Source organism: Stenella coeruleoalba, assembly GCF_951394435.1.
Source record: "Stenella coeruleoalba genome assembly, chromosome: 10".
NCBI lineage: Eukaryota > Metazoa > Chordata > Mammalia > Artiodactyla > Delphinidae > Stenella > Stenella coeruleoalba.
Window position 1 is genome coordinate 52316371 of NC_137156.1, and position 26333 is coordinate 52342703.

General features: G+C 41.9%; 1 protein-coding gene across 5 annotated transcripts in view; it reads right to left on the minus strand.

The window, feature by feature from the left end:
- OSBPL10 (oxysterol binding protein like 10) overlaps positions 1-26333 on the minus strand; it is a 295403-nt gene that overhangs the window by 128571 nt on the left and 140499 nt on the right. For all 5 annotated transcript variants that reach the window (XM_079933429.1, XM_079933431.1, XM_079933430.1 and 2 more), the window contains one exon: positions 14922-15113. In XM_079933429.1, coding sequence (XP_079789555.1) covers positions 14922-15113 — 192 coding nt within the window. The remainder of the gene's footprint in view (positions 1-14921; positions 15114-26333) is intronic.

Below are 26333 nucleotides of genomic sequence, written 5' to 3' on the forward strand. Positions count from 1 at the left end.
GAGGGAGCTGGGGGAGGGATGGAGTGGGAGGCTGGGGTTAGCAGATGTAAGCTTTTAGTATATAGAATGGATAAACAACAAGGTCCTCCTGTATAGCACAGGGAACTATATTCAATACCCTGTGATAAACATAATGGAAAAGAATATCAAAAAGAATGTGTATATATATATATATATATGTATAACTGAATCACTTTGCTGTACAGCAGAAGTTAACACAACGTTGTAAATCAACTATACTTTAATTTAAGAAAAAGAAAGAAAGAAAGCCCTTTGTCAACGGATGGCCAACACCCATCTCCACAGACACACAGGTCCCTTCTGATCTCCTGTGTACTTACTAGCAATTCAAAACTCTAATCTGTTTAACAAAATAGAGTTAACATGGAAGTTACCTCTGAACAAAAGTAGATAACTGCCAATCTCAAGTGGCAAGATTATTATAACCAACACAACTCAATACCTGGCTCACCTCCCCATTGGCAGGGCTGGAGAGCACCTTCCCTGGTACCTAGATTCTGGTTCTTGAATTATATCTATCAGTTCCTTCCAAGCACAAAGTTTAATACGACTGTCACAGCTCCCAACTTGGTCTGTAAATTCTCTCTAGAATCTCAAATGAAAGGTGCTGTGTAATTATGAAGTATTATTGCTGTGATTTACGTGCCCCAATGTTAGTAAATTCTAAATAACATGGCTTCCTGTGATAATTTCTCTGCCAGTGAGAAATCTTCACCTTACCTTCTCATCTCCTGAGTGTTAAGCTGATAGATGTTTATTCTGAGGTATGTTTGGAACAGTTTATACAACAGGCAAAAAAAAAAAAAAAAAAATTTACCCAATAGCATGTCAGAAGGACAATTATATTTATGTTGGAGATAAAAATTTGTACTAAAATGATGTAATTTCTTTTTTTTTTTTCTCCCTAAATATAGGGCAGAAGTTTTTGTTTACTTTTAGGATTCTTATTTCATCCCTTGTGGACAACCTGTGTAAATCACATATGTTTTACATTGGATCTCTCCAATACAAGGAATAAAGAATATATTATATAAGGAATTTCTCTGTAAATGAAAATACAGAAATGTTTCTTCACAGACCTATTTTAAGACTATATTCTTGCACTGGGGAGAGTAAACATCAAAGAATGAAAGTAAAATAGAGGGATGAACAACCTTCAGAAAGAAATCCTATCATGTCCTTTTCACTGTGACATCGAGTTCTGATTTATAAACGACCAAAGCATCTTTGAGCTGGCGACCCAGCCTGGTGCGTTCATTTCACAGGTGGGGGCAAAGGTCAGATAACCCACCCAAGGGTCACAGAGCAGCTCACGGGCCCAGAACAGAGACCCACGCCCTCACAAGGCTGTCCACCAGCCCCACAGCCTATACCACTTACTTATCACCTACACAGGCAGTTTTTTTCTCTATGAAATGACATGTGGGACAAAGTGTTAATATACCTCAAAGCTACAAAAATTCAAACTTCCTGTCGTTGCCTTTAGCACCAACTGTAAGCTGGGAATGACACGTAAAAGAAGGTATCTGAGCCAAGCTGTCTAGGTGCTGTGAGCGCTATACCTGCCCTGTCGCTAAGTAGAAACACAGGCATGATTCCAAGGCTGTGGGCGGCGCCAAGGAGCATGCGCAGATGACTCCATGTGCCTGGCTGCGGGAGGGCTCCAGGATGAGGCTTCCGTGGGCTCCAATTCTGGCACAGCTGCTTCTCTGAAGGAGCTGAGCACACGGCTGGGCCCTCGAGGCCTCGTGTCCTCATCTGTACAGTGGGAATGAAACCCATCTGACAGTGCCAGGATGCAGAAGACACACATTAGCATCTGATAGGCGTGAGCTCCCTGCAGTAGGGATGCATGTACGTACTGAACCCCACTGTCCGCATGAAGAATCAGGACAAAGAAGGAACGCCCTGAGCACACATGCTGGGCCTTGCCACTGTCCAAGGCTTCAATAAGCCGGAGCTGGAATCTCCAACAGAGCCTGGTCCCATCAGCCATCCTACCCTCAAAGCCTCCCCTCACTTCATGGCACAGGCAAGAACCCCAGGGGCAAGGCAACATTTGCCCGGGGCCTGACAAACTCCACCTGGCCCAGACCTATCCCAGGCAGCCCATCTGTGAGGTCAAGAGAACTATGGTTCCAAGCCAGGCCTGCCATGTTGAAAAACAAACCCAAGAGCTTAAAGCCCATATGGACAACTCTTTGTACTAAATCACTATCACACAGTGACAAATGGAAGAACAGTCTTCAAGTGTTGTGACATAAAAGAGCTTAACTTCATGGGGGTCTTCTGTACCGAGTTCAATGGTGCTCCTCAAAATTCAAGTCCACTGGAACCTCAGAATGTGACCTTATTTGGAGATAGGGTCTTTGCAACTGTAATTAGTTAAGATGAGGTCATGCTGGACTAGGGTGGACCATAAATTCAATAACTAGTAGCCTTATAAGAGGGGGAAAGAGGTAGAGACGTGGGGAGAGGGCCACAGGATGAAGGAGCCAGAAAGTGGAAGGATGCACCTACAAGCCAAAGATTGCTGGCAACCACCAAAGCCGGGAGACCGGCATGGAATTACAGGCTCCCTCAGAGGCTCCAGAAGGAGCCAACCTTGCAGACACCATGATTTCAGACTTCCAGTCTCCAGTTTGTGAGACAATAAATGTATGTGTTTTAAGTCACCCAGTTTGGGGTACTTGGTTGTAGCATCCCTGGGAAACTAATACAGGATCTAAATTCTGGAAGCAAAGGAGCAAGAAACAGATATGTGGCTATTTCGGTTACAGTAATATACATAAAACACATAAATGGCTTATTTGGTAGACGAAAAATGGTTTTAGCTATTGCTCCCATCAAGGGGGCAGGGTCTCTGTCCCCTCCCCCTAAATCTGTGTTCTGTGAGCCCTAAAATATGAGTGACAAAGTGCCAATTTAAGGCCCAGGTTTCAAGAAACCAGCAACGTTCACTTCCTGTTCCCAGGACACTCGCCCTGAGTCCTGAGCTGCCACCTAAGAAGTCGGAAGCCACCGAGCTGGAGGGCCTGTTTGGACGCAAAGACAGGGAGGAGCCCGGCCTGCCCCAGACAGAGGATTCCCCAAGGACCCCAGACACCCTCAGTGTGAGGCCACGTCATACTAATACACCTGCCCACATGGCCGATTCCTGAACAAATGTGAGGATTGTTGTAGTTTCACGCTGTCAGGTTAGAGGCTGCTTTGTGATACAGCAATAGATAATCAGGGCTGTTTATTGGTTTTTTAATCTATTTCTTTCTGTTTCTATATATTTGATTAATGTTCATAAAATATCAAATCAGTTTTAGATGTAATACTTCGTAAATAAATACATATCTAATGGGAGGCATACATTTTTTGACAAGGGTAGGTGATTAAGTATGTTTGCAGAAAACTGGACTACAGTCCTATAAGCTTCACAGGCACACATATGCCTTAAGCCTGGTTAGCGGAGACTCCAAGCATCTAGTACACATTTCCAGACATGAACATGCTTCTTCGTACAAAAACAGAACTTCATATAAAATAGTGATGCCCATTAATGACACAGTTCTTATTTAAAAAAAAAGAAGTCAAGAAATACAGTAATAGATTAAGGTTAATAGGAATTCTGTGGCACCATGTAATATCCTTTGATTTTTCACTGGAAATCAACTGCTTCTCTAACTGGTTTCCTTTGTATCCTCTTTAAAGACACTTGTGAATTGTCTTCTATCGCTTTTAGAAAACTTCAGAAGTTTTTTTCTACTCCCTGACTGTGACCTGTTCACAGCCATTTGCAAACTGCTTGCCCTGGTAGAAAAAGGAATCAAAGTCCAATCGGGCTTTGATTTTTCAATCAGGACTGTTTATGCTGCTCCATCTCTAACACAAAAGTATAATAGAAGCAAAAGATGCTACACCTTAAAAATGAACTAGAGAAAACTCGGATCAAAGCAATGGAAAATGATCATGGTCCCAGCAGGGGGGCAAAGAGGTGGCTAAGGAAGGTGGGTAGTTAAGGGAATGCTGTAATTCACCTGCAAGTCTGTTGTGCCCAAACATCCGGTGTGAGTGGGAGAGAGGAATAGTGCCTCTGCTGAAAACAGACCAAGATGACTGGGTTTTAAATGAGGAAGGATCCCTGTCTTATCCTGAAATGCTACTATGAGCCACTAGGAACAAAACAACATCCTCTGCAAAAATCACCAAGAATCAGATCATAAGACACAAGTTCCAAGGGTGGCTTGAGCGCCAAAGGACGAACTTGTCTAACTTCCCTCCTTGTCAACATCCAAAACACGTTATTATCTCTTAGCCCAAGGGCACTGATAGGAAGGTTCCTTGTATTAAGTTGCCACCTAGGGTAAAAACATGCATTAGTCTTTTCTGTCACAGAAAAGTGACGTAAAATAATCTGCCACTTAGCTTCCTTCTGAGTGTAACGCTTCAAAGGTGTCTGAACCATGAATTTTCTGTGAGCCAGAGAGAGGCAAACAGGTTCCCTCACCATATATATCATTTTTCTCAGCAACAGTCTAATAATCCAGGGGTCTGATTTTTCCAGGGGTCCCAGTGACTTGTGGAGCCCAAAGGGTACGGGTTCATGTGGAGGGATGGCCAGCCCACACTGGCCTCACTTTCCAGTGAATTCCTACTGCCATTAACCACTGTAGCACCAAATAATTTTCATGTTAGTTTAACCAACCACCTAGATTATCCAGTCCCTGGACAAGAGCCAGGGCTGCACACATCATTCCAAGCCCACATCAGAGGCCAGCACTGGACCCGAGCCTGGTTTGACTGAAGACAGTCAAGCCCTGTGAGCTTTCCAGAAATAAGACCTCAGGACAGACACATACAGGAAGGCTACAGGGGGAATACAACAGTCTAGGGTGCCTGTGATGGTTAATTTTATGTGTCAACTCGGCTGGGCCACGGTGCCCAGGTATTTGGACAAATATTATTCTGGATGTTTCTATGAGGTTGCCTTTGGATGAGATTAACATTTAAGTTGGTAGACTCTAAGCAGAGAAGATTGCCTTCTGTATTGTGGGTGGGTCTCGTCCAATCAGCCAACGGCCTGTATAGAACAAAAGACTGACCTCCTCCAAGCACGAGGAAATTCTGCTGGTAGACAGTCTTCAGACGTGAACCGTGGCCCTGGCTCTTCCCTGGGTCTCCAGCCTGCCTGACCACCCTACAGCCTACCTATTGGACGTGCCAGCCTCCACACTCACACGAACCAATTCCTTAAAATAAACCTTCTCCCTTGCCCCACCCCCCAACCCTATTGGTTCTGTTTCCCTGAAGCATGCTGACTAATACAATGGTAACCTCTGGGATCCACCAGTTCGGGACTTAGATGCTTACACTCTGCTGACAGCAGTTCATTTCTCCACTAACTACTTCTCCAGCACCTGGCATCTGTGTGCTTCCCATTCACACTCTAAAGGGGCAACTAATCTCATTATAGAGTTCCCACTTAAGACCACCTCGAGTCCAAAGGCCGGGCTGGAGGACAAGGCAGCGACAGCTGGTCTGACAGCTTTGTTCAGGATGGTAGAGTCACATGGCACAAAACTCAATAGGCTGGTCATCATTAACCACTCAACCCCCCCCCCCTTTTTTTTAATCACTAGTGACAGGGGTAGGGGTTGCCCAGAGAAATCACTATACTCCCAGGCATGAATCCTAGTAGCTCCTGTATAGACTGATGATGCATCAGGAATCTCATCTTTTGCACAACTCCCAGCATAGCTGAGAGGCAGGCCCCACAACTGCACATAAGCCAAGTCCTTGCAAGACATCTCTTCACATACATCTTCCGCTGCATATGTTTTTCTGGTGGAACCCTGGCTGATATGCCTCTCTTTGCCTTAACCTCTCTATGCCTCAGTTTCCCATCTGTAAAACAGACAACAATAACAATATCTACCTTGCAGGGCTGACCTGAGGATCACACAAGTAAAGCTGAGCACAGTACGCAGGCCACAGTAAGACCCCAACAAGTATGAAATATTATTGTTCATGTAACAGTCGCTATTGTTATTAATGAATCCATGCCTTTGGGGAAGAAGTTTACACACTAGTAGGGAGATTTTTAAAGATAATTATAACATAAAGACATATTTGCTAAAAATATAGGTAGATACAAAGTGTACCAGGAACTAAGAAAAGAAAGACCTAAGCATGTCTGGGGCAGAGTGGAAGGCGGCCCACTGTAAATACATAATACAGCTGGGCCCAAGAACCCCACTGCTTCTGTTTTGGGACCATAACTCTCCTAAAAATATGCTACAGGGCAAGAAACCCCTTCCTCACCAAAAGCTTTTAGCCAAATCTGCAGAGAAGTGTTTCCCAAAGGCTATGATCCCCTTCATGAAAAATCACTCATTTACTCCAATTTTTATTGAGAACCTACTACGTGCCAGGTACTGTGCTAAAGGTTGAGAAATAAAGAGGTTTTTTAAAAAAACCTCTTGATGGACAAAAGGGCTCAGACATTAAACAAATAAACGCCTCATTTCCAAATGTAACAGAATAATGAAAGAAAAACAAGCCTAGCAAGAGAAGCAACTGAGGGTAAGAAAGGAATTCTGGGAAGAGTTGGGATAAAAGTGGGAAAAGAGGGATTAAAATTATAACCAGCAAGGCCAGAACCTATCATTCAACCAAGGTGAGGAACAGAAAGCTGTGAGCAACCCCAGCTTTCCGGGAGACCAGGCAGTTAGTCCTTTTGTGGTTAATTCCACCCTCAGCCTCTCCCACCTTCCGCATGCCCCCAGCGGTGCCCTAAGCAGGCAGAGCTTCCTTCCCCCAGGGCAGCAATTTGAGAGACAGCAAGTTGGAGGTTGACAGGGGACATGACCTCACTACTTTGCTATTGTTGTTATTCACCTGAAATACTGCTAATGCCAAAATCCAGTGACTCTCAAACTGGGTTCTCAGAGGATCTCCAAGAGGTTCCATGCACCACCAAATGTTTGTTTCAAATTGCATGGATACAGAAACTAAGAGATCACAATGGTGGTCATAAATACTATTCCAAGTCAACCTGGAATCAATCAGTAAATGCCCATTCCACCTTCTAAAGTAAATCTGCACTAATAAGGCACTGTTTTTATATAGTAGGGATCTATAATATTTTTATTTGAAAATAATACTCTACTGCTTTAAAAACATTTGGAAAACTGAATTTTGAAACGAAAACTGAAGTCTGGGGCTGACATATTTTGAGAGATTGCAAATCGCCACTCCAATGTACTTGAGGGTTACTGGTCATCATTTATCCAAAAAGTACACAAGAGAATTAATTTGGGACATTTTAAAAATAATCATTCTGTTTACACAAAGGATAAATGCACTTTATACCCTAAATGCGGTTTCCCTGGTGATAGGATGGGCTGTATTCAGTGCTGCCGGTACTGACCACTACCTTAACACAGATCCACTAATAAAATTCGTTAGGGTACTGACAGCTACTGCTTCCATAGCTAAGGCTGTATACATGAATCAAGGTTTCTAACCAGGCATTCACTACAGCCGCGTGTACCAGAATCAAACCAAACCGTCCTGAAGGGAGAATACTGAATCAGTATCATTTATAAAGATGGCACCACGGGCTTCCCTGGTGGCGCAGTGGTTGAGAGTCCGCCTGCCGATGCAGGGGACACGGGTTCGTGCCCTGTTCCGGGAGGATCCCACGTGCCGCGGAGAGGCTGGGCCTGTGAGCCATGGCCGCTGAGCCTGCGCGCCCGCTCTGCAACGGGAGAGGCCCGCGTACCGGAAAAAAAAAAAAAAAAAAAAGGTGGCACCTCCTTAAAGCATCTCTCCTTATATGTGCATTAAGTAAACATGACAGTGCATTAAGTGAAGAAACATACATATAAATTCACACAGCTGGAACCACATAAACACACTCTCCTCCACACATTATACTCTGTGAAAGGTTTATTTAAAACCATATTAAAGGACATGGCCACAATACAGTTTATCTACCCATTATACACCAGGGCAGCACACAGCCCTCTCTTCAAATGGGTATGTGGCCTGGGGACTTCCCTGGTGGTCCAGTGGTTAAGACTCCACGCTTCCAATGCACGGGGTACGGGTTCGATCCCTGGTCGGGGAACTGAGATCCCGCATGCCGCACAGCACGGCCAAAAAATAAAAAGGTACGTGATGTGATGTGGCTGGAAGCAGGCTATTTAACAATTTTAAAAAGTTTAACAGAAGGATAATTGCTATTTGTCAATAAATGATCATTGAACGCTTAATTAAATCTACATTTATGCTTCACCCACACCTATTACAATGCAATAACATGACCTTTTTTGTCATCAAGCTACAGAGTCCAAAGTCTCCCTACTGAATTAAGTGTATTTAAGTCTCAAATGTCACAGCTACAAAAAATTATTTGGTCAAAGCCAGAAGAACTCGGGCTCTACAAAGCTTACTGTGTTGCTGAAATATTTATTATGCCCATGCCTGTTACCATATTTGGACTTAGAGAAAAATTTTAGTAGGGACTCTCTTTAGAGAATTTTCTTAACTCTAATCTCAGGAAGAAAAAAGTTAAAACCTGTTGGAGACCACAAATAGTCCCACACATACACACAGCTCTGTGCACAGACATGTGCTGTCATGTGTGCAGACACTCAGATCATTTCCTCAGTAGCCACTCCTGGGAAACAGCAATGAAATTAGGAAAGGAAGAAACCTCTGACTTTCCTACTTTAAGCTCTTCAATTCATGTATGCAGGTGTGTACACACACACACACACACACACACACAGCACACACATATAAACAGGTATGAGGGGTGTATATTTTCAGAAAGCATCTAGTGAACAGGAATTTTATAAAAATTACACTATACCTGTACCAATTGAACTTGTGTCCATTTAAATAACATTAAATAACGTTAAAATCTGTTATAATGCCACTAAAAGTGTAAAAGTTAGAATACAAGTGAATACCACACATTTCAATCCTCAAATGCTTAAACAGCTAGGGGCTCAAATTGATTTTTTTTAATATATTAGATTCGGGGTTTCCTTGGTGGTCCAGTGGTTAGACTCCACGCTCCCAATGCAGGGGGCCCAAGTCCAATCCCTGGTCAGGGAACTAGATTCCGCAAGCCGCAACTAAAGAACCCAAAGGCAGCAACGAAGATCCCGCGTGCTGCAACTAAGACCCAGCGCAGCCAAATAAATAAATAAATATTTTAAAATAAATAAATAAAAATAAAATATATTAGATTCTATTTATAAAACAATTGCAGTGCCACTAATGGGAGGCACATATGTAATTTTAAATTTCCTGGTAGGCACACTTAAAAAGATAAAAAGGAACAGATGAAGTTAATTTTCATATACTTAATTTAACCTAACATATAGAAAACATGTTCACTTCCACCTGCCATGAGTATTAAGACATTATTCATGACACATTTTACCTTTTTGGGGTACTGTCTTTGAAATCTCACATGCACTTTCACATGCAGTGTTCATTAAAGTACATTTCACTTCAGGCCCACACATTTCAAGAGCTCATTAGCCTCATATAAGCAACGGCTCCCCGGGGAGTGGGGCGCAAAGTGATAGAACATTTCCATAGTGGCAGAAAGTTCTATTGCACAATGTACCTCCCAACAGAGGGAGGCGGGAAGTGCAGGGTGGGGAGGAGGAGGGCTGAGGCCAGGCAGCCAGACAGAGAGGCAGAGATGGGCAGACTTCAGAAGGGCTTGTTTGCCACACTGAAGAGTGCAAACTTTACCCTGTGGACAGCGGGGCATAAGGGTGAGACAGTTAAAAAATTCAGCGTTGGGCTTCCCTGGTGGCGCAGTGGTTGCGAGCCCACCTGCCGATGCAGGGGACACGGGTTCGTGCCCTGGTCCGGGAAGATACCACGTGCCGTGGAGCGGCTGGGCCCGTGAGCCATGGCCGCTGAGCCTGTGCGTCCGGAGCCTGTGCTCCACAACGGGAGAGGCCATAACAGTGAGAGGCCCATGTACCGCAAAAAAAAAAAAAAAAAAAAAATCAGTGTTAATCAGTGGTTAAAAACACAGATTCATAGGCCAGAATCAATCCATGATGAACATTCTTCCAATATAAGATAAAAAATTAAAAACAAGGGAAATGCAGTATGGTTTTCATAAAACTAAACTTATTCAATGCAATAAATGGCCCTTTATTCTAAGACTATATGCCTTGGTGGGGGCGGGGGGATTAAATGTGCTTTTATGACTTGGTGGTAACCACAGTTTGTCACTGCGCTTTAAAAACCTCCGTACCAAAAAAAAAAAAAAAAACAAAATCTGTACCAGGCAAATTTTTAAATCTGCAACTCTAAGTTCTCCAAAAATTCTATTTCTAAATTTTAAATGCAAGTAAAATCCAAAATTCTAGAACCACCTCTTTTAAACACTTTCTGGACTTTATTAATATGAACATATGGGCCAATGTGTGTACAATATTCTCTATTCTGATTTTCTTATTTTATATACACATGTCCAAGTAGAAATGATACTTACAAGACTTTTTCTTGAATTGCTATATAGTAATTCAGCATGTTAAGTGTATTACTGTTTATTCAGTCATTCCCAGAATGCTCTGTGTTGAATCTTTCACTTTACTAGTATGAATACCTTAACCCAAATTAACTTTCCCCCTCTACCCCCAATTCCATGGATTTCCTCAGAATATAGTTCCCAACAGGGAATTTATGGGTCAATGGAAATGAAGAGCTTTGTTTTATGTTTAGTTCTTATTATATATCACCAGACTGTAGCAAAAAGAAAATATGCAGCACTGCCAATATTTCTTACCACCGTAACCTGCAATTATTTCTGGTAATCTGATAGATGAAGTAGTCGTGATTTCCATTTCTTGAATTGCTAAGGAGGATACACCTGTTCTTCACAATGATATCACGTCTTGAATTTTCTATATTCATCTCTCCTTGCCACTTCCAGAGATGACTTTGGGTACTGACCTTTGGGATCTCAATTCTTTATATTTTGGATAATAACCAATTAATCTTTTAAACTGTCTCACTATCTTCACCCATGCTGTGGCATTCCATTTAATATCGATTCTGTTGCCTGTGGCTGGGCTATTTTTCTTTTGTTCTTCAGATATTCCAGCACATCTGTCTTGAGGACGATGATTTTCTACCTTGCTTCAGTGGCCATAAGTTTATCTTCCCTGTACGGTTGGGTTAAAAACCCTATTCCATTTTCTTCTAGTTATTTTATAAATAAATACAGTGGCATTCAAAAGCTGAGGTGCCTTTATACTTTGAGATTAATAGACTTTTAAAACTGCAGAACTTTCTGGTCAGGATGAATTTTTCTCAGTTCCCAAGGTGGACTGGTCCATATCATAAAAGGACAGATGTCACAGAACAGTCACCCTTCTTCAGTCAGGAGGGAAGCTGGGCATGAAATTTGTGAATCAAAACGTCTGCCTTCTCTTCAAGATGTCCACCACCCTGCAACCCTTAACTGCCAGTGTTTGTATATATCTTGACAAGCTCACTTACAATTAATTTTCAGCAAGGAAGGTCATCACAAACAAAAGCAATCACCTGAAGAAGACACCTGGCTGTTGCCCTGGAGTACAACAACCAAACCAAAACAGCTATGGAGGCATGTTACCTAGTTATTTGTCATATAATGAAAACTCCCTGGGAAATTTCAGTATTTCCCACCATTGATGGAAAATGGAGAGAAAGCAATACGATAAAGCAAAAAGTCATTTACAAAGTTTAGATTATACTATAGAATTTTTACATATCTACATATGTAACTTATATATTAAAAAAAGAAGTTAAGTCATCTGAAACTAATGCAACATTGTAAATCAATTATACTTCAATTTTTAAAAAATAATAAAGTAAAAAAAGAAAATGAGTATTTCTCTCTTTGGAATCTCACAAAATAAAGTTTAAAAAAAAGAAGTAGGGCTTCCCTGGTGGCACAGTGGTTGAGAGTCCGCCTGCCGGTGCAGGGGAGACGGGTTCATGCCCCGGTCCGGGAGGATCCCACGTGCCGCAGAGCGGCTGGGCCCGTGGGCCATGGCTGCTGGGGCTGCGTGTCCGGAGCCTGTGCCCCGCGGCGGGAGAGGCCACAACAGTGAGAGGCCCGCGTACCGCAAAAAAAAAAAAAAGAAAGAAGTAAATTTATTGAAAGGTTAACAGTGGTTATGTGAAGGGAGGTAGGGTCACGGGTTATTCTGATCTTCTGTAGATTTCTTCTGCATTATATACATCATACAATTAAACGTTTTTATACAGACATACCCAAAGAACATACTCTTGTCCTTTTAAAAACTTGAATTCTTAAAAATGGATGTAGAACAGATCTTGGCATTATATGAAATCAAATGCTACTAAAAGTTAAGCCAGATCCCCCAACTTTTATTTGGGCCACTGCTCACTAAACACAAGCACCCCCCTCCTCCTTTTGTTTTCATATGTACCAGGCCTCCTATCAACACTTAGAATAGTAAGTCTATCACAGATTCGTTAGAATTAAAAGAATTCTCAAAATACCATGAACTTACTCTTCTCTTTTTTTTTTTTTAAGGTTAAAGTCTCTAAAGTACTTGCAAAAAATATATGCAATGAGGTTTACATAACAGCAACATGATGGTATTGCGGTTTTCCTGCTTTTTTTTTAAAGTCCTTATCTGTTGGATATATATTGAAACATTTACTGGCAATGATAAAATATTTAAGATTTCCTTAAAATACTCAACTCACCCCAAAGAAAGGGATGGGGGAAAACAGATGAAAAAAGAACAACAGAGGGTTGGAATTACTTAAGTTGGGTGATGGGGACCATTATTCTATTCTGCTTTGTGTACATTCAAAGTTTTTCCATAATATAGCTTTTTGAAAAGGTACCATGACAAGTGAAAAGCCATATACACATGTGCACCACAATCACTGCTCGTATATCATCCAAGGTAGCGAAGTTAAGCTCACAGCCAAACAGTTTTGGGGTTTGTTTTTTTTTTTTCACATCAGGCTGACTATCTCAAAGGGAGCATCTGACTCTGTACCTTTTCTTTATCAGGCAATAAAGAGTATATGCATGTGTAAATCTATATTCAAAAATGTCTTTCATATGCATCTACTGATCTGAGTCAGAAGATTTCAGATTTTCTGTCCTGGGCCAGAATTAGAACAAGATAGCCGACTGACACAGCACTACTTGGCTCGCGACATTTAGAAAATAAAACAAGCGGGCTTCCCTGGTGGCACAGTGGTTGAGAGTCCGCCTGCCGATGCAGGGGACACGGGTTTGTGCCCCGGTCGGGGAAGATCCCACATGCCACGGAGCGGCTGAGCCCGTGAGCCATGGCCGCTGAGCCTGCGCCTCCGGAGCCTGTGCTCCGCGACGGGAGAGGCCACAACAGTGAGAGGCCCGCGTACCGCAAAAATAAAATAAAATAAAATAAAACAAGATGCATGCTGATTCAAGCCATAGCAAGACCCTATTCTGGGAGCCCCATTCTCCTGATTGACACGGAGTAAGGACTCTGCTACTTCTTTAAGAGGACAAGCTGGTGCCTACACAAGTCAGCTGCAGGGCAAAAAGCCTCAGCACTCAACACAAGTTAGAAAACTAACATGAAGATCATTTATTTTATACAATTTTTTTTTATTTAAATTAAATTAAAATTTTTAATTAATTTTTATTGGAGTATAGTTGCTTTGCAATGTTGTGTTAGTTTCTGCCGTATAGCAAAGTGAATCAGCTATACGTATACATATATCCCCTCCTTTTGGATTTCCTTCCCATTTAGGTCACCACAGAGCATTGAGTAGAGTTCCCTGTGCTGTGCAGTAGGTCCTCATTAGTTATCTATTTTATACATAGTAGTGTATGTATGTCAATCCCAATCTCCCAATTCATCCCACCCCTCCTTCCCCCCTTGGTATCCATACGTTTGTTCTCTACATTTGTGTCTCTATTTCTGCTTTGCAAATAAGTTCATCTGTACCATTTTTCTAGATTCCACATATAAGTGATATTATACAGTCTGTTCTTGGCAACAGTCGCAAAGGATGATACGAATACTAAGGACCTGGGAGCCCCAAACTGATGACCTCCCAGTGAATCAGAAGTAAAAACAAAGCATAACCCCTAAGGCATATCCAGTGGAAGGGCTTTCATGTCCACTATCATATGTGATCCTCAAATCTCCCCTGAGAGGCTGGTAGGGCCTGTGTTATTTCCATTTCATGGATGCAGAAACCTGGGTTCCAAGCTTTAAGGCGACAGTCTTCTGCTTCCAAGGACAGTGCTCTTTTCACTGCCCCACACCTCCTTGGAGTATATATGTGATGGTGAGAGCAGGTAAGCCTTTCATAAAGTGAAGCAGAAAAGGGGAAACCAGCTTTAGGTCCACCACTTCCTGAGTTTCAAAATGCCCTCAATTATTTCCTAATTACCGTCTTTTTGTTCTTTCTCTTCTCTGCTATGAGCATGGAGGCCTTAACGAATGGCCCTTCCATCTCCTTCCGTGTTACTATGGGCTGGTGTCCTCTGCTTTCTGAGCTCTGGCAGAGGTCTCCTAAAACTCACTTAACCCAAGAAACAGAAATAATTTTTTTTTATCTTTTTTTTTTTTCACGCGGGATCTTATTTCCCTGACCAGGTATCAACCCATGCCCCCTGCAGTGGAAGCGTGGAGCCTAACCACTGGACAGCCAGGGAATTCCCAGAAATAATTATTTTTTTAAACCAGGAGGGACTGTCATGGCCGTGTCTGGGAGGTTTGCTTCTGGTCCTCTCTCTCCATCAGTCAAGACGGTACAAAGGAAGAGAAGCTGGCAGAGCAACATCACAGCCCTCATCTCCCACAGAAGACTAAACCTAGGAGAAGAACAAGACGTACCTCTCTGACTTCATGAAGCTGGCCGGAATACTGACTCTTCGCTCTTCGGGCGGCAGCAGGCGACTTGTGATGTGTGATTGTGACCACGCCGGGGGCCCCCGCACCGAGGTGTCTCTGGCTACAGGGAGATGCAGAATTGGGTGTTCCATGGGGGAGCAAAGTGAGACTTCGGCTTCGGGAGCTTGGAGTCGTCTAGAATAAGCAACAGGCGTCAAAACTCAACAACCGACCTGCAGAACACAACCAAGTGTTGGCTTCCATTTATGTTGGACCTCTCAGGCTTTCCCCTTTGTCTTTAGCGGGATGAGGGGCTGGGGAGGTGCCCAGCACGACATGCTCTAATCCCACACTCACTCAGGCCAGAGAGACTGTCTCCATTAACTACGCTTCTAGTCTCACCTCCAGTCATGTCTCCTGCCTCAAAATATGGCTATGGAGATCTACTCTGAGCCCCCCAACACCGCGGGCTCTCGGCGTGCGGTGCTCCTCCTCCTAAATGCCCTCCCCTCCCGCTGGCGAAGCCAGTTCAATGCTCTATGCTGTGTGGAGCAACCCCTGTCTGTCTCAGCCCCTTCTGTGCCCTTATTCCACTACATCGAGGTTATATTCATTGTCCAGCTAAACTTTGATTCTTTCAAACTCATCTTTATATCCCCAAGACCTGGCACATCATGATTCTTATTTATTAAGTACTTAATACATGTTTGCTGCATAAGGGAATGAATGTACCAAGTAATCCACCAATTAATCCCCGTTTGTTAGTGTAGTGCTGGTATTTCATCCTATTGTAACGTATCATCCAAATAACAACTGAGTATATGATAAGGACGGCATCACAAACTTAGTGGAGATGAATTTTTCAATAACTGGTGTTGGAATAACTGGGCAGCCAACTGAAAAACAAAGTTGGATTTACCTCTCAGATCACAGACCCCCAAATGGATCAAAGGCTTAAGGGGAAAAAAAGAAAAAAAGCACTAGAATAAAACATGTGGCCTTGGGGTAGGGAAGACCTAACACCTCCAAATCCAAAAGCCATAAGAGAAAAGCTCAATAAACTTGATGCCCTAAAAGTTGAAAACTTCTTCATGGGAAACAAATTTTAAAAACCCACTCCCGCCACTGACAAAGCCAACCGATAAACTAGGAAAATTATTTTCAGCTAGTTTCACAGACAAAAGGCTCATCATTCTAATTTGAAATAGGAATATAATGCCTAGGAATTAAAAAGAACAACAAACTATTAAAATAGGGCAAGATATGAACAGACAGTTCACAAAAAAAAAAGAAATATAAATGGCCCTTAAATTATATGAAAACATGTTCAACTGTACTCATACAATAAAACCACATTTAGATATACCATCTTTCACCCACTGGATTGGCAAAAATCCTAAAGTATGAGTACCCAGTCTACCGACAGGACCTTAGAGAGATGGGTTTGTGGGAGTATAAGGTGGCAGAAAGCCCGAGGAGGGCAATCTGGCAGGACCTGTCCCAGTTACAGATTCGCTTCCCCGTGATGCAGCAATGCCCTGTTTGGGAATGTCTCCTCCATACACCTGCATGCAGGTGGAACGGCATCTGTACCCAGGAGTCACCAAAGTCATATGTTTAATGGCAAAGGATGGGAAACAATGCAAACGTCCCTCCGTCCAGGACAGGTTAATAAGACACGGCACACCTTCATGATGGAACATTACCAGGACATAATAGGATCATAAGAAAGGTCTCCGTGAACTGGTCTGGAAAAAGAAATCTCTAAACTATACAGTTAAGTGAAAAAAGCAAGGTTCCTAACTGTTCTATAGTATGCAAAGTTTTGTGTCAAAATGTGGAAAATTAGTGTTTTTATCATTTGTTTATAATCATTGTTTAAAACAAAAAATACTCTAGAAGGATACACATGAAACTCAAAGTGGGTTACTTATTCATGGAGAAGCTAGGAATGAGAGAATAGGAACAGAGAGGGAGGGAGATTGTTCACTGCAGAGTTTTCATATTCTTTCATTCTGAACCATGTGAATGGATTATCGATCCAAGATTTTCTACATTCTACATAAAAACCTGTGTTCTAAATGTTTCTATACTTCATTTCAGCTTGAGAACAAAAGGCAGTTAGATGCTATGCTTGGATTCATGCTAGTTTCTCTATTTCAATTATCAAATATCTACCAAATACCTACTATGTGCCAAAGAGAATATCTGATGTGTGATGTCAAGGTGAAACATGAGATGTATGAGGCCATCTTTTGCCATAGATGCTTTATAGTACTGCTGGGGATATAAGAGCACAGCCACAGAGACAGCGAGACACACACACACACACACACACACACACCCTTTCTCTGGACCTGTTGTTTCTCCTCTCCCCATCCACCTCCACACACACACACACACACACACACACACACACACACACACAGAGTAAGGAAGGGCATGACAAGATACTAATTTGGCAATACAGCCAGAAAATGTCAAAGTGAGGAACAGAAAGATCAAGGCGAGCTGATCTCATCACAGGAGACTGTTCTGAGGGCAAAGAATTTGAAGCCTGAGTAGAATTGAGGGAGATAAAGAGACACGGGTGGCGTACAAAGCAACCCAGACAGGAAGTTCAAAGCCTCCAGCCTTGGATAACAGTCACAGGTCTAAAAATTGTTAAAAATTAATGATCCACAATTTTACAAATCTCCAAGGGGTTGGGGAGCAGGGTGGGAGCCAGGGTAGAAATCAGAATTTTGTGTTAGCCTGCAGTACCACGGTAGCTTGTAAATTTCTCTGGATGTGAACTTGAACAGAATTAATAGGAAGACAGATAAAGTCAGGAGGCAGTGTATTGCTTTTATGTCAGCTTATATACAGGTAACTGGAGAAACCTGTGGTCTAAGAATTAAGTATACCTTGATCACAATGAAATACAACAATCGTCTACTTTCAGCTTCAATCTTTTCCCTTGGAGTGAAGAGGAGGAAAGAAGCTATGTCGTTAATTCTTCAAAGACGCAAATTTGCCTAAGCATTAATCTACTGAAATACATTTTGTTTTTCTGGTTTGTTTTGTTTTCATTTTCACCAAGAACTTTATTGAACAACGTATTCACCCTTTGTTCCAATCTGAAATACACTTTGATTGTTTGGGAGCCTTATTCCAACCCAAGAAAAGGCAGATTTTTTCACTGGGCTTTGAAGCCAGACAGCCAGGTTTCGCCCACACCCCCAGCTCTACCAGATTCTAGCTATGTGACCTCAAGTGAGTTAAGCTTTCTTATTAAGCATCAATTTCTTAATCTTTAAAAAAGGAATCATAATACTGACCCTTAAGTGCCATCATGAGGATTAAAGTAGATCATGCACAAAAAATGCTTAGCACAGCGCCTCCCGTGCAGGAGCTGCGTGGCCAAAGTTCGTTTCTTCCCTTATAGCCCTTAAAACTTGATCGATGAAGGCATTACTGATTTTTAAAATGTTAAGAAGTCGCTTAGCACAAAATTGTAAGCAGTCACTGACCTGCTCCTTATTTTCTATAGGGTCAAAGTCGTGATGAAGCCCAAAATGTAATTAAATAATTACTGGAGAACCTACATGGTCAGCAAGACTGTAGGGGGAACCACACTTCTAAATTCTGAGCAGAATGAGAACCCATCAGAAATCAGAAAGGAAGACCTCTCTGGTAAGGGGCGCCTTTGAAACCTGAAGGACTATCACGTAAACGACAATAAGTCAGGAAATTCACCCAGGAGCCAAAGGATTCTGCTGTGGATGTCTAAACCCCACTCTCATTACTTAACGGCTGTCACTTCAATTCACAAGCAGTAAATTTGAGTCGAAAAACCTTTAATTTCCCATTCACTGTATGTTTCTCGTGGTTTAATTCACACTCATGTCTCCTCTCAGGGCAAATATGAGCAAACAAAGTCTCGGTAAATCCCGTAGGTCATCAGGCACCCTGAGGAAAAGGCAGAAAAGGCAGCAAACCGCAACCACTACAAACAAGCGGCTCTTTCCAAAAGGTGGCCTGTCGAGGGCTTCCCTGGTGGCACAGTGGTTGAGAGTCCGCCTGCCGATGCAGGGGACATGGGTTCGTGCCCCGGCCTGGGAAGACCCCACATGCTGCGGAGCGGCTGGGCCCGTGAGCCATGGCCGCTGAGCCTGCGCGTCCGGAGCCTGTGCTCCGCAACGGGAGAGGCCACAGCAGTGAGAGGCCCGCGTACCGCCAAAAAAAAAAAAAAGGTGGCCTGTCGAAAATGTCCAGGTTGTGTTTGAAAATTACACGAGGGGGACTTCCCTGGTGGTCCAGTGGTTAGGAATCGGTCTTGCAATGCAGGGGACACCGGTTCGATCCCTGGTCGGGGAACTGAGATCCCACATGCTGCCACTAGTGGCCCCCGCTAAGCCCACGCTCCACAACTACTGAGCCCATGCTCCTCAACTAGAGAGAAACCTGCGCACAGCAACGAAGAGCCCGCGTGCCACAACTAAGACCCGACGCAGCCAAAGATATATAATTAATTAATTTAAAAAAGAAAATTACACTTAGGGAATTCCCTGGGCGGTTCAGTAGTTAGGACTCAGCGCTTTCACTGCCAAGGGCGTGGGTTCAGTCCCTGGTTGGGGAACTAAGATCCTGCAAGCTGCGTGGCACAGCTATATTGGAAAAAAATGAAAATTACACTTAGATGTCATACACACACCTCTCTGCTACTAATTTAAAACAAGATATTATCAAAGTTTGAGGAACAACATGTCAAGGTTTTGCTCCAAATATTGACTTCAAGGGAGCAACTAGAAATGCCAAGTGTGCCACATCTGCAGAAAATTCTGAGGCAAGAGTAATGGCTCCTACCCGGGAATGAGATCCACTCTTTACTTAGGAGAGTCACCCCCTGTGTCCCCTCCCTCAGCAAGCAGCAGTAGGTAAGTGGGGTTCCTGCCTGACAAATGGGGTGATGCCAAAGAAGAGAACAGGTAGCAGGTAAGACACAGCACAGATGCTCAGACCCCACCCAGAATTCCACCTGTAATCAGGTGTTATATTTACCAACCTCTTGGTTTTTCCCTACTTTCTTCCTTGGACTTCTACGTTTCCCAAGGTTTCAAGGCAGGGACACACAGACGTCCTTTTTGTATTTACTGGCCCAAACTGGCATAAAGGAAAGGTGTGACTGTAAAGGGAGAAGCAGCACTAGCTAGAAAGAAGATTTCCAGCAGGGAAACCAAGCAACAAGCCGGAGAGAGAGAGTCTAGTCTGGGAAGCTTAGAAGAGAATCACAGGACGAGCAGCAAGAGAACCTAGCCCCACAGGACAGTGTGGGTGAGTGGTTAAGACCACAGTTTCTCAAGTTGAGGGTCTGGGTTCAAATCTGCGCTCTGCCACTCATGAGCTGTGCGGCCTAGTAAAGTAACGTGGTGTTTTAATTTCTAAAATGTTAATATTACCTCATGGGTTGTTGGAGAGTAACATGAAAAGACAGAGGTAAAGCACATGCCATATAGGAAGCATGCAATAAATGTCATCATTATCATTCAAAAATTAAGAAAAATGAGGCCTTTGGGTACTGAGTAGGTGAATGATTGTTAAGTGGGCCCAGAGTCAAGTATATGGATTTAAAGGTTGTTTTCATCCAAGTGCCTTAAGCAGACATAGCCTTACCTTAACTTCCTTAACCTACAAAAAAAAAAAAAGGTAAATTAAGAGTAATCATCCTAATTACTAAAAAAGTTTGCTTCAGAGAAAAAAGTACAAAGTACATTTACTGTGATTGCACGTTTTTGAAAACCTATCTGTTGTAGAACACGAAGTGACTGTAGATTGCTCCAATGATGCATGGGTACCAAAAGCAAAGAATTAGTATAAATAAGTAATGAGCTATTTCCCATTAGGATTTTAGAACAAACAAACCCTCAAACTGCAAAGATCATCAGCTGGTCATAAAAACGTCTTAAAACTTGTATCAGAAATTTATAATTAAGCTTGCTGCAGCTGAAATTAAAAAGCTGAAAAGGAGTAGGGGAGGGGAATATCTTAAATATACATTCATGGCAACTGTTTCTGTAGAAAATTTTTCTGATGGGAAAAATTGCTGAGAGTCAATTATAACAGCCTTCAAATGCCATTTAATTTTGGTGCATATTTTCCTCACTTCCTTGAATTCTTTCACAGCAACGGGAAAAAAGACACTATATTTCAGAATAAAATAGCCCAGGGGAGGCAGAAAAATCAAACCGGCCTGGTTAAGTTTTGTGAAAAATAAATTCAACTGACTAAAACCATTTCATCACATTCCTTCTCTCTCCTCTAAAAAAACAAATTAATGTGCCATTTCTAAATATGTGAAAGCTAATCATAAAAATTGTGGTTTATTCCTTTTCTTCCAAAAGGAAACATACCTCAAAATCAACCAAAAGGGAAAAGCATAACAGTTTTTTAAATATTACATTCAGGGCCTCAAAATTATTCAGACTTGTTTTCTTGGCAGTCAACATCTCAATAAAACGTGGAGTTTTTTTTTTTCTTAATGTGGAGTGTTTTTAAAATGAATCTATCCTACTATTTTGCTTAATAGTTTCATATGAACCTTTTCATTAGCCCTGCTATTTATTTGTTTGCTTTTGCTTTTTTTTTTTTTCTGCGGTACGCGGGCTTCTCACTGTTGTGGCCTCTCCCGTTGTGGAGCACAGGCTCCAGACGCGCAGGCCCAGCGGCGGCCATGGCTCATGGGCCCAGCCGCTCCGTGGCACGTGGGATCTTCCCGGACCGGGGCACGAACCCATGTCCCCTGCATCGGCAGGCGGACTCTCAACCACTGCGCCACCAGGGAAGCCCTGCTTTTGCTTTTTAATATTCTGTTACCTCAGCTTAAAACTTGGACATTTTCCAAGTTCATTGCCATGATTAACTTCCCAAAATTATACTCAGTTCTCTCTACTTTTCCAAATTCCTGTCCTCTTACAGAAATAGTTTCAACTCTAAGTTACCAAGCCTAGGAAATTTCTTCCATTGTTATATGTGAATCTTGAATACATCTTAAACACTTTCCACTAACTTTATATCAAGATTCTGTTAAAATACACACAAACAAATGCATACAAACATGTCTGCAAAGGAAAAATTGTGGTTTTCCCCAGAGAGGAAGGCTCTAGCTTGCTTCTAAACATATCATCCTGATTATATATGCAAATGCTAGATCTCTGAAAAATCAGGGCAAGCAAAATGCATATATTTCCATTTTATGCAAATAGAGGGATAGAAATCTTGACATTTTCAGCTTGCCTGTTCTCCCAACATTTTCATCCACCAAATAAATTCTGCTGACTCTTCTCTAACAGTTAATCCAATTGCTCCAGAATCCCTAACCCATACTCTGGCCCAGCCTCTGTCCAGGTCAAGGTGAAGGTCCCAAAAGGGCTGAAAGGGACTTCCCTGGTGGTCCAGTGGTTAAGACTCTGTGCTTCCACTGCAGGGTGCACAGGTTTGATCCCTGGTCGGGGACTAAGATCCTGCATGCCCCATGGCAAGGCCAAAAACAAAAAACAGAAAACAACTGGGCTGAAAGCATTGGTCTCATGCATTTGGCACATCACACACTACTATTTTTTCCCACTTCCCCCAGCTTCCACCATCTTGCAGATCCACCTAGAAGTGGTCATGTGCAATTTTAAAACCTTCCACACACCCACCCTCTCACCTCCTGCACCTTCTATCCACATCCTTTACTTGGGACCTTGTGATTCCACGTACCAAGACTCCTTTTCTATGCTTTATTCTGAAAGTGTGAAGGTTCCCTCTTTCGATTGTCCAGGCCCCATTCTCTCCAATCCTCCTGCTGTGGAATTACAGAATTGTAGAGCTAGAAGAAATCTCGAGTCTAGTCCTCCCACTTTATAGATCTAAAAACTACAGCCTCAAAAAGATAAAGTGAAATATACCAAAAGAGGAGCCAATTACGAGCCTCCTTCAAGATTTAACTAAAAAAGCCTGACGAGAGACTCAGGCCCTCCAGCTGGTCCTTCTCAATTAAATGAGGACTTAGTCATTGAAACAGTGTCTGACACAAGGTTGACATTAAAACATTTAATAGAAAGGATGAAAGCTGATACCAGTTTATCCATTTTCACCTTTCCTCTTGCACATTCACCTATTGTAAAAATACACATGCAACACTCCTTTGAAAGCAGGATAACTGTGTACTATATTCTCTTAGAACTGCAGAGCCTCAAAGAAAGTCATTTTATTTTATATATGTTGTTTGTAAATAACATGAAACAAAGACTTTTTAATGCTGAATAGCTGTTTCAATAGGAAAAAAACAACTCTGAAAACAAGGACTAGAAAGAAGTTAATTTAACTTAGTTATGTCAGAGCAACCACCAAAAACCCAGAACAACCACCAAAACCCTAGAGCAACCTCCAGATTTAATATAGAAATTTTAGTTTCACTGCTTTTAGTTTTAGAAACAAGATAAGGATTCCAATATCATCACTGTTTAACATAGTACTAGAGGCACTAGCCAACAAAATAGGAACAAAAAAGAAAAAGAGGTAGAAGGATAAGAAGCAACAAAAATGGCATTGACTGTAGGTGTGACCATTTTACAAAAAAATAAAAAGCAAGCACACTAGTGAGTCCAACAAAGTTGCCAGATATATGATGAACTTAGAAAGGGCAACAGCCTTCCTCTGTATCAGCAATAACCAACTAGAAAATACAGTAGAAAATAGGATATTCAAAATAACAATAAAACTATGATGTACAGGTATTAATCCAATAAGGAATACATAAGACTTTTGTGGAGAAGAGTTTTTTTAAATCTGTGAAAATAAATCAATGAGGAATTGAGAAGATGAAGACACACCCAGGTGAATGAATTGGACAACTTATTATAAAATGTCATTTCTCCCGAATTATTATATAATTGCTCTAATAAAAATTCCAGTAGTGGGGGGCTTCCCTGGTGGCGCAGTGGTTGAGAGTCCGCCTGCCGATGCAGGGGACACGGGTTCGTGCTCCGGTCTGGGAAGATCCCACCTGCCGCAGAGCAGCTAGGCCCGTGAGCCATGGTCGCTGAGCCTGCGCGTCCGGAGCCTGTGCTCCACAACGGGAGAGGCCACAACAGTGAGAGACCCGCGTACCTCAAAAAAAAAAAAAAAAAAAAATTCCAGTAGGATTTTTTGAGCAACTCAACAAATTTATTACAATATATAAATAGGAGAATAAAGGTCTGTGAAGAGCCAAGTTAATTCAGAAAAAGGAGAGGGGCTCACCCTCCCACCAGATACAAATACTAACAAACAACAAAGCCACGATGACTACATGGTATTCATGCAGAAACTAGCAATTGGACTAAAAACTAGAAAAGAGGGTGTGAGAACATGTTAAGTATATATGAGAACTTGGTATATTACAGAGGCGGCACCATAAACCAGTGGAGAGAAAAAATGCTATTGGGAAAAGCAAAAATATTGCTGGCTTTCTGTCTTACGGGATATACAAAGGCAAAAATCTAAATGTAAACAGTAAAACTACAAGCTAACAAAAGAAAAGGTAGGAGAAAAGTTATGTAACATGTAGAAAAGCATTTCTTAACCAAGACCAAAAGTGTAAATCACAAGTTGAACAATTTGATGGATTTGACTACATTGTAAGTAAGAGTTTCTATTCAACAAGGACACTGTAGACAAAAATCACAAGTGTGTAGAGACTGGGAGAAGACAGATTAATATCTAGACTATAAAAGGAGCTCCTAGAAAAAGAAGTCAGAAAACACAGCAAAAAATATGGGCAAAGGATAGAATAGGCAATTTACAGGAGATTCACGAATGGCTAATGATATATCAAGGTAATCAGAGAAATACAAATTACAATCACCAGGAGATAGTATACCCACCAGATTTGCCAAAATTAAAGAGTAAAACAACCCCAAATAATGGCAAGGATGCAAAGATACTGGAACCCCTTGCATTGCTAGTGAGAGGGTAGACTGGGGCAGCCATTTTAGTAGCAGTAAAGCAGAATTTAGTGAAAATATATACGTATGTTCCCTATGAACCTCAAACTTTCTGCTGGGCAGGTACCCAACAAATATGCTCCCAGTCACATGTATACAGAGGGAGAGATACAAGGATGCTCCCAGGTGATGAAGGTGGGGAGTTTGAGGCAATGTAGGTGTACAGCAGTAAGAGTCTGTATAAATAAAAAGCAGACTCTTCCTTCATACAATAATACACATGCATCAAGTAGAAGTCATGACTTAGAGGTATGTGGAGCAACACTGATAAAGCATACTGCTGAGTTAAGTTTAAGAAGAAAATGATAAGACCAGCAGGACAATACCACTTAGGTAAGTTCAAAACGCATACAACAAGGCAAACAAAGGCACATACGTATGCCAGGAATTAATGCTGACTGGGGAATGGGAGCCAGGAAAAAAGAAAAATAATTATAAGAGTTTCTTAAAAAAATTTTTAAGAGAAGGACTTGTTTGGACTGATGAGTTTACCATGATCCTGTAATGATGGTTATAACTTTAATTACAAGTATATTTATAATAGTTAACACTTACATGACACCCACTATGTACCATGAACTGTTTTAAGTATTATATACACACCTTAAATCATTTTTATAATTTATAATAAAAGATGTAATAAATCTTTAAATAATGTAAGTCTTTAAAATAAAAATTTATAATAAATCTGTATGATACCATGAGGTAGATCTATTGTTTCCATTTCAGAAATAAGACACAGAAAGATTCTGCATCTTTCCTTGGGTCACACAGCTAGTAAACAATGGAGCTGGGAGTCAAGTCTAAGCGAGCTGCCTCCGTGGCCCATTACATTGCACTTGCTAGAGTGATTCACCCACTCTCTTCAACTGAGGTCTGAAAAAGTCACCACAACTCTTTATAACCATAACTAATAGCTTAATTAGCATTTGGAGGGAAAAAAATCCTTTATAATATCAAAGCCCCGTAAGCGTGCCAGTTCTCAAATACTCAAACAATAAGCTCTTTAAGGTGAAAATACATGGATTTAAATTTTTTTAATCAATCATCCATAATAATAGGGGCAATGGTATCAAGAATAAAATGCAGCTCACACCCCTCGTAGCACTTAGTGTGTTTTACCCATGGGTGGTCTGTCCATGATTCACTGTCCTCCCTAGACTGTGACCTCCCCCAGGCGAGGGACTGTATCCAGCCACTGTGTACCCTGTGGAATCTGACACAGGCCTCACCTGGCAAGTGGTACGAATGCAGTAAATGAGAGCAACGAATCCCCCCAACCTCAGTTTTAACTGCTGGTTACACTACTGCTCCCTCCCTGGAAACCTAATTTTTAAAATACCAACAATGACTCAAAGGAAAGGGAGATATCCCTCTCCTTTTCCAAGAGGCAGAAGAGTCTGGA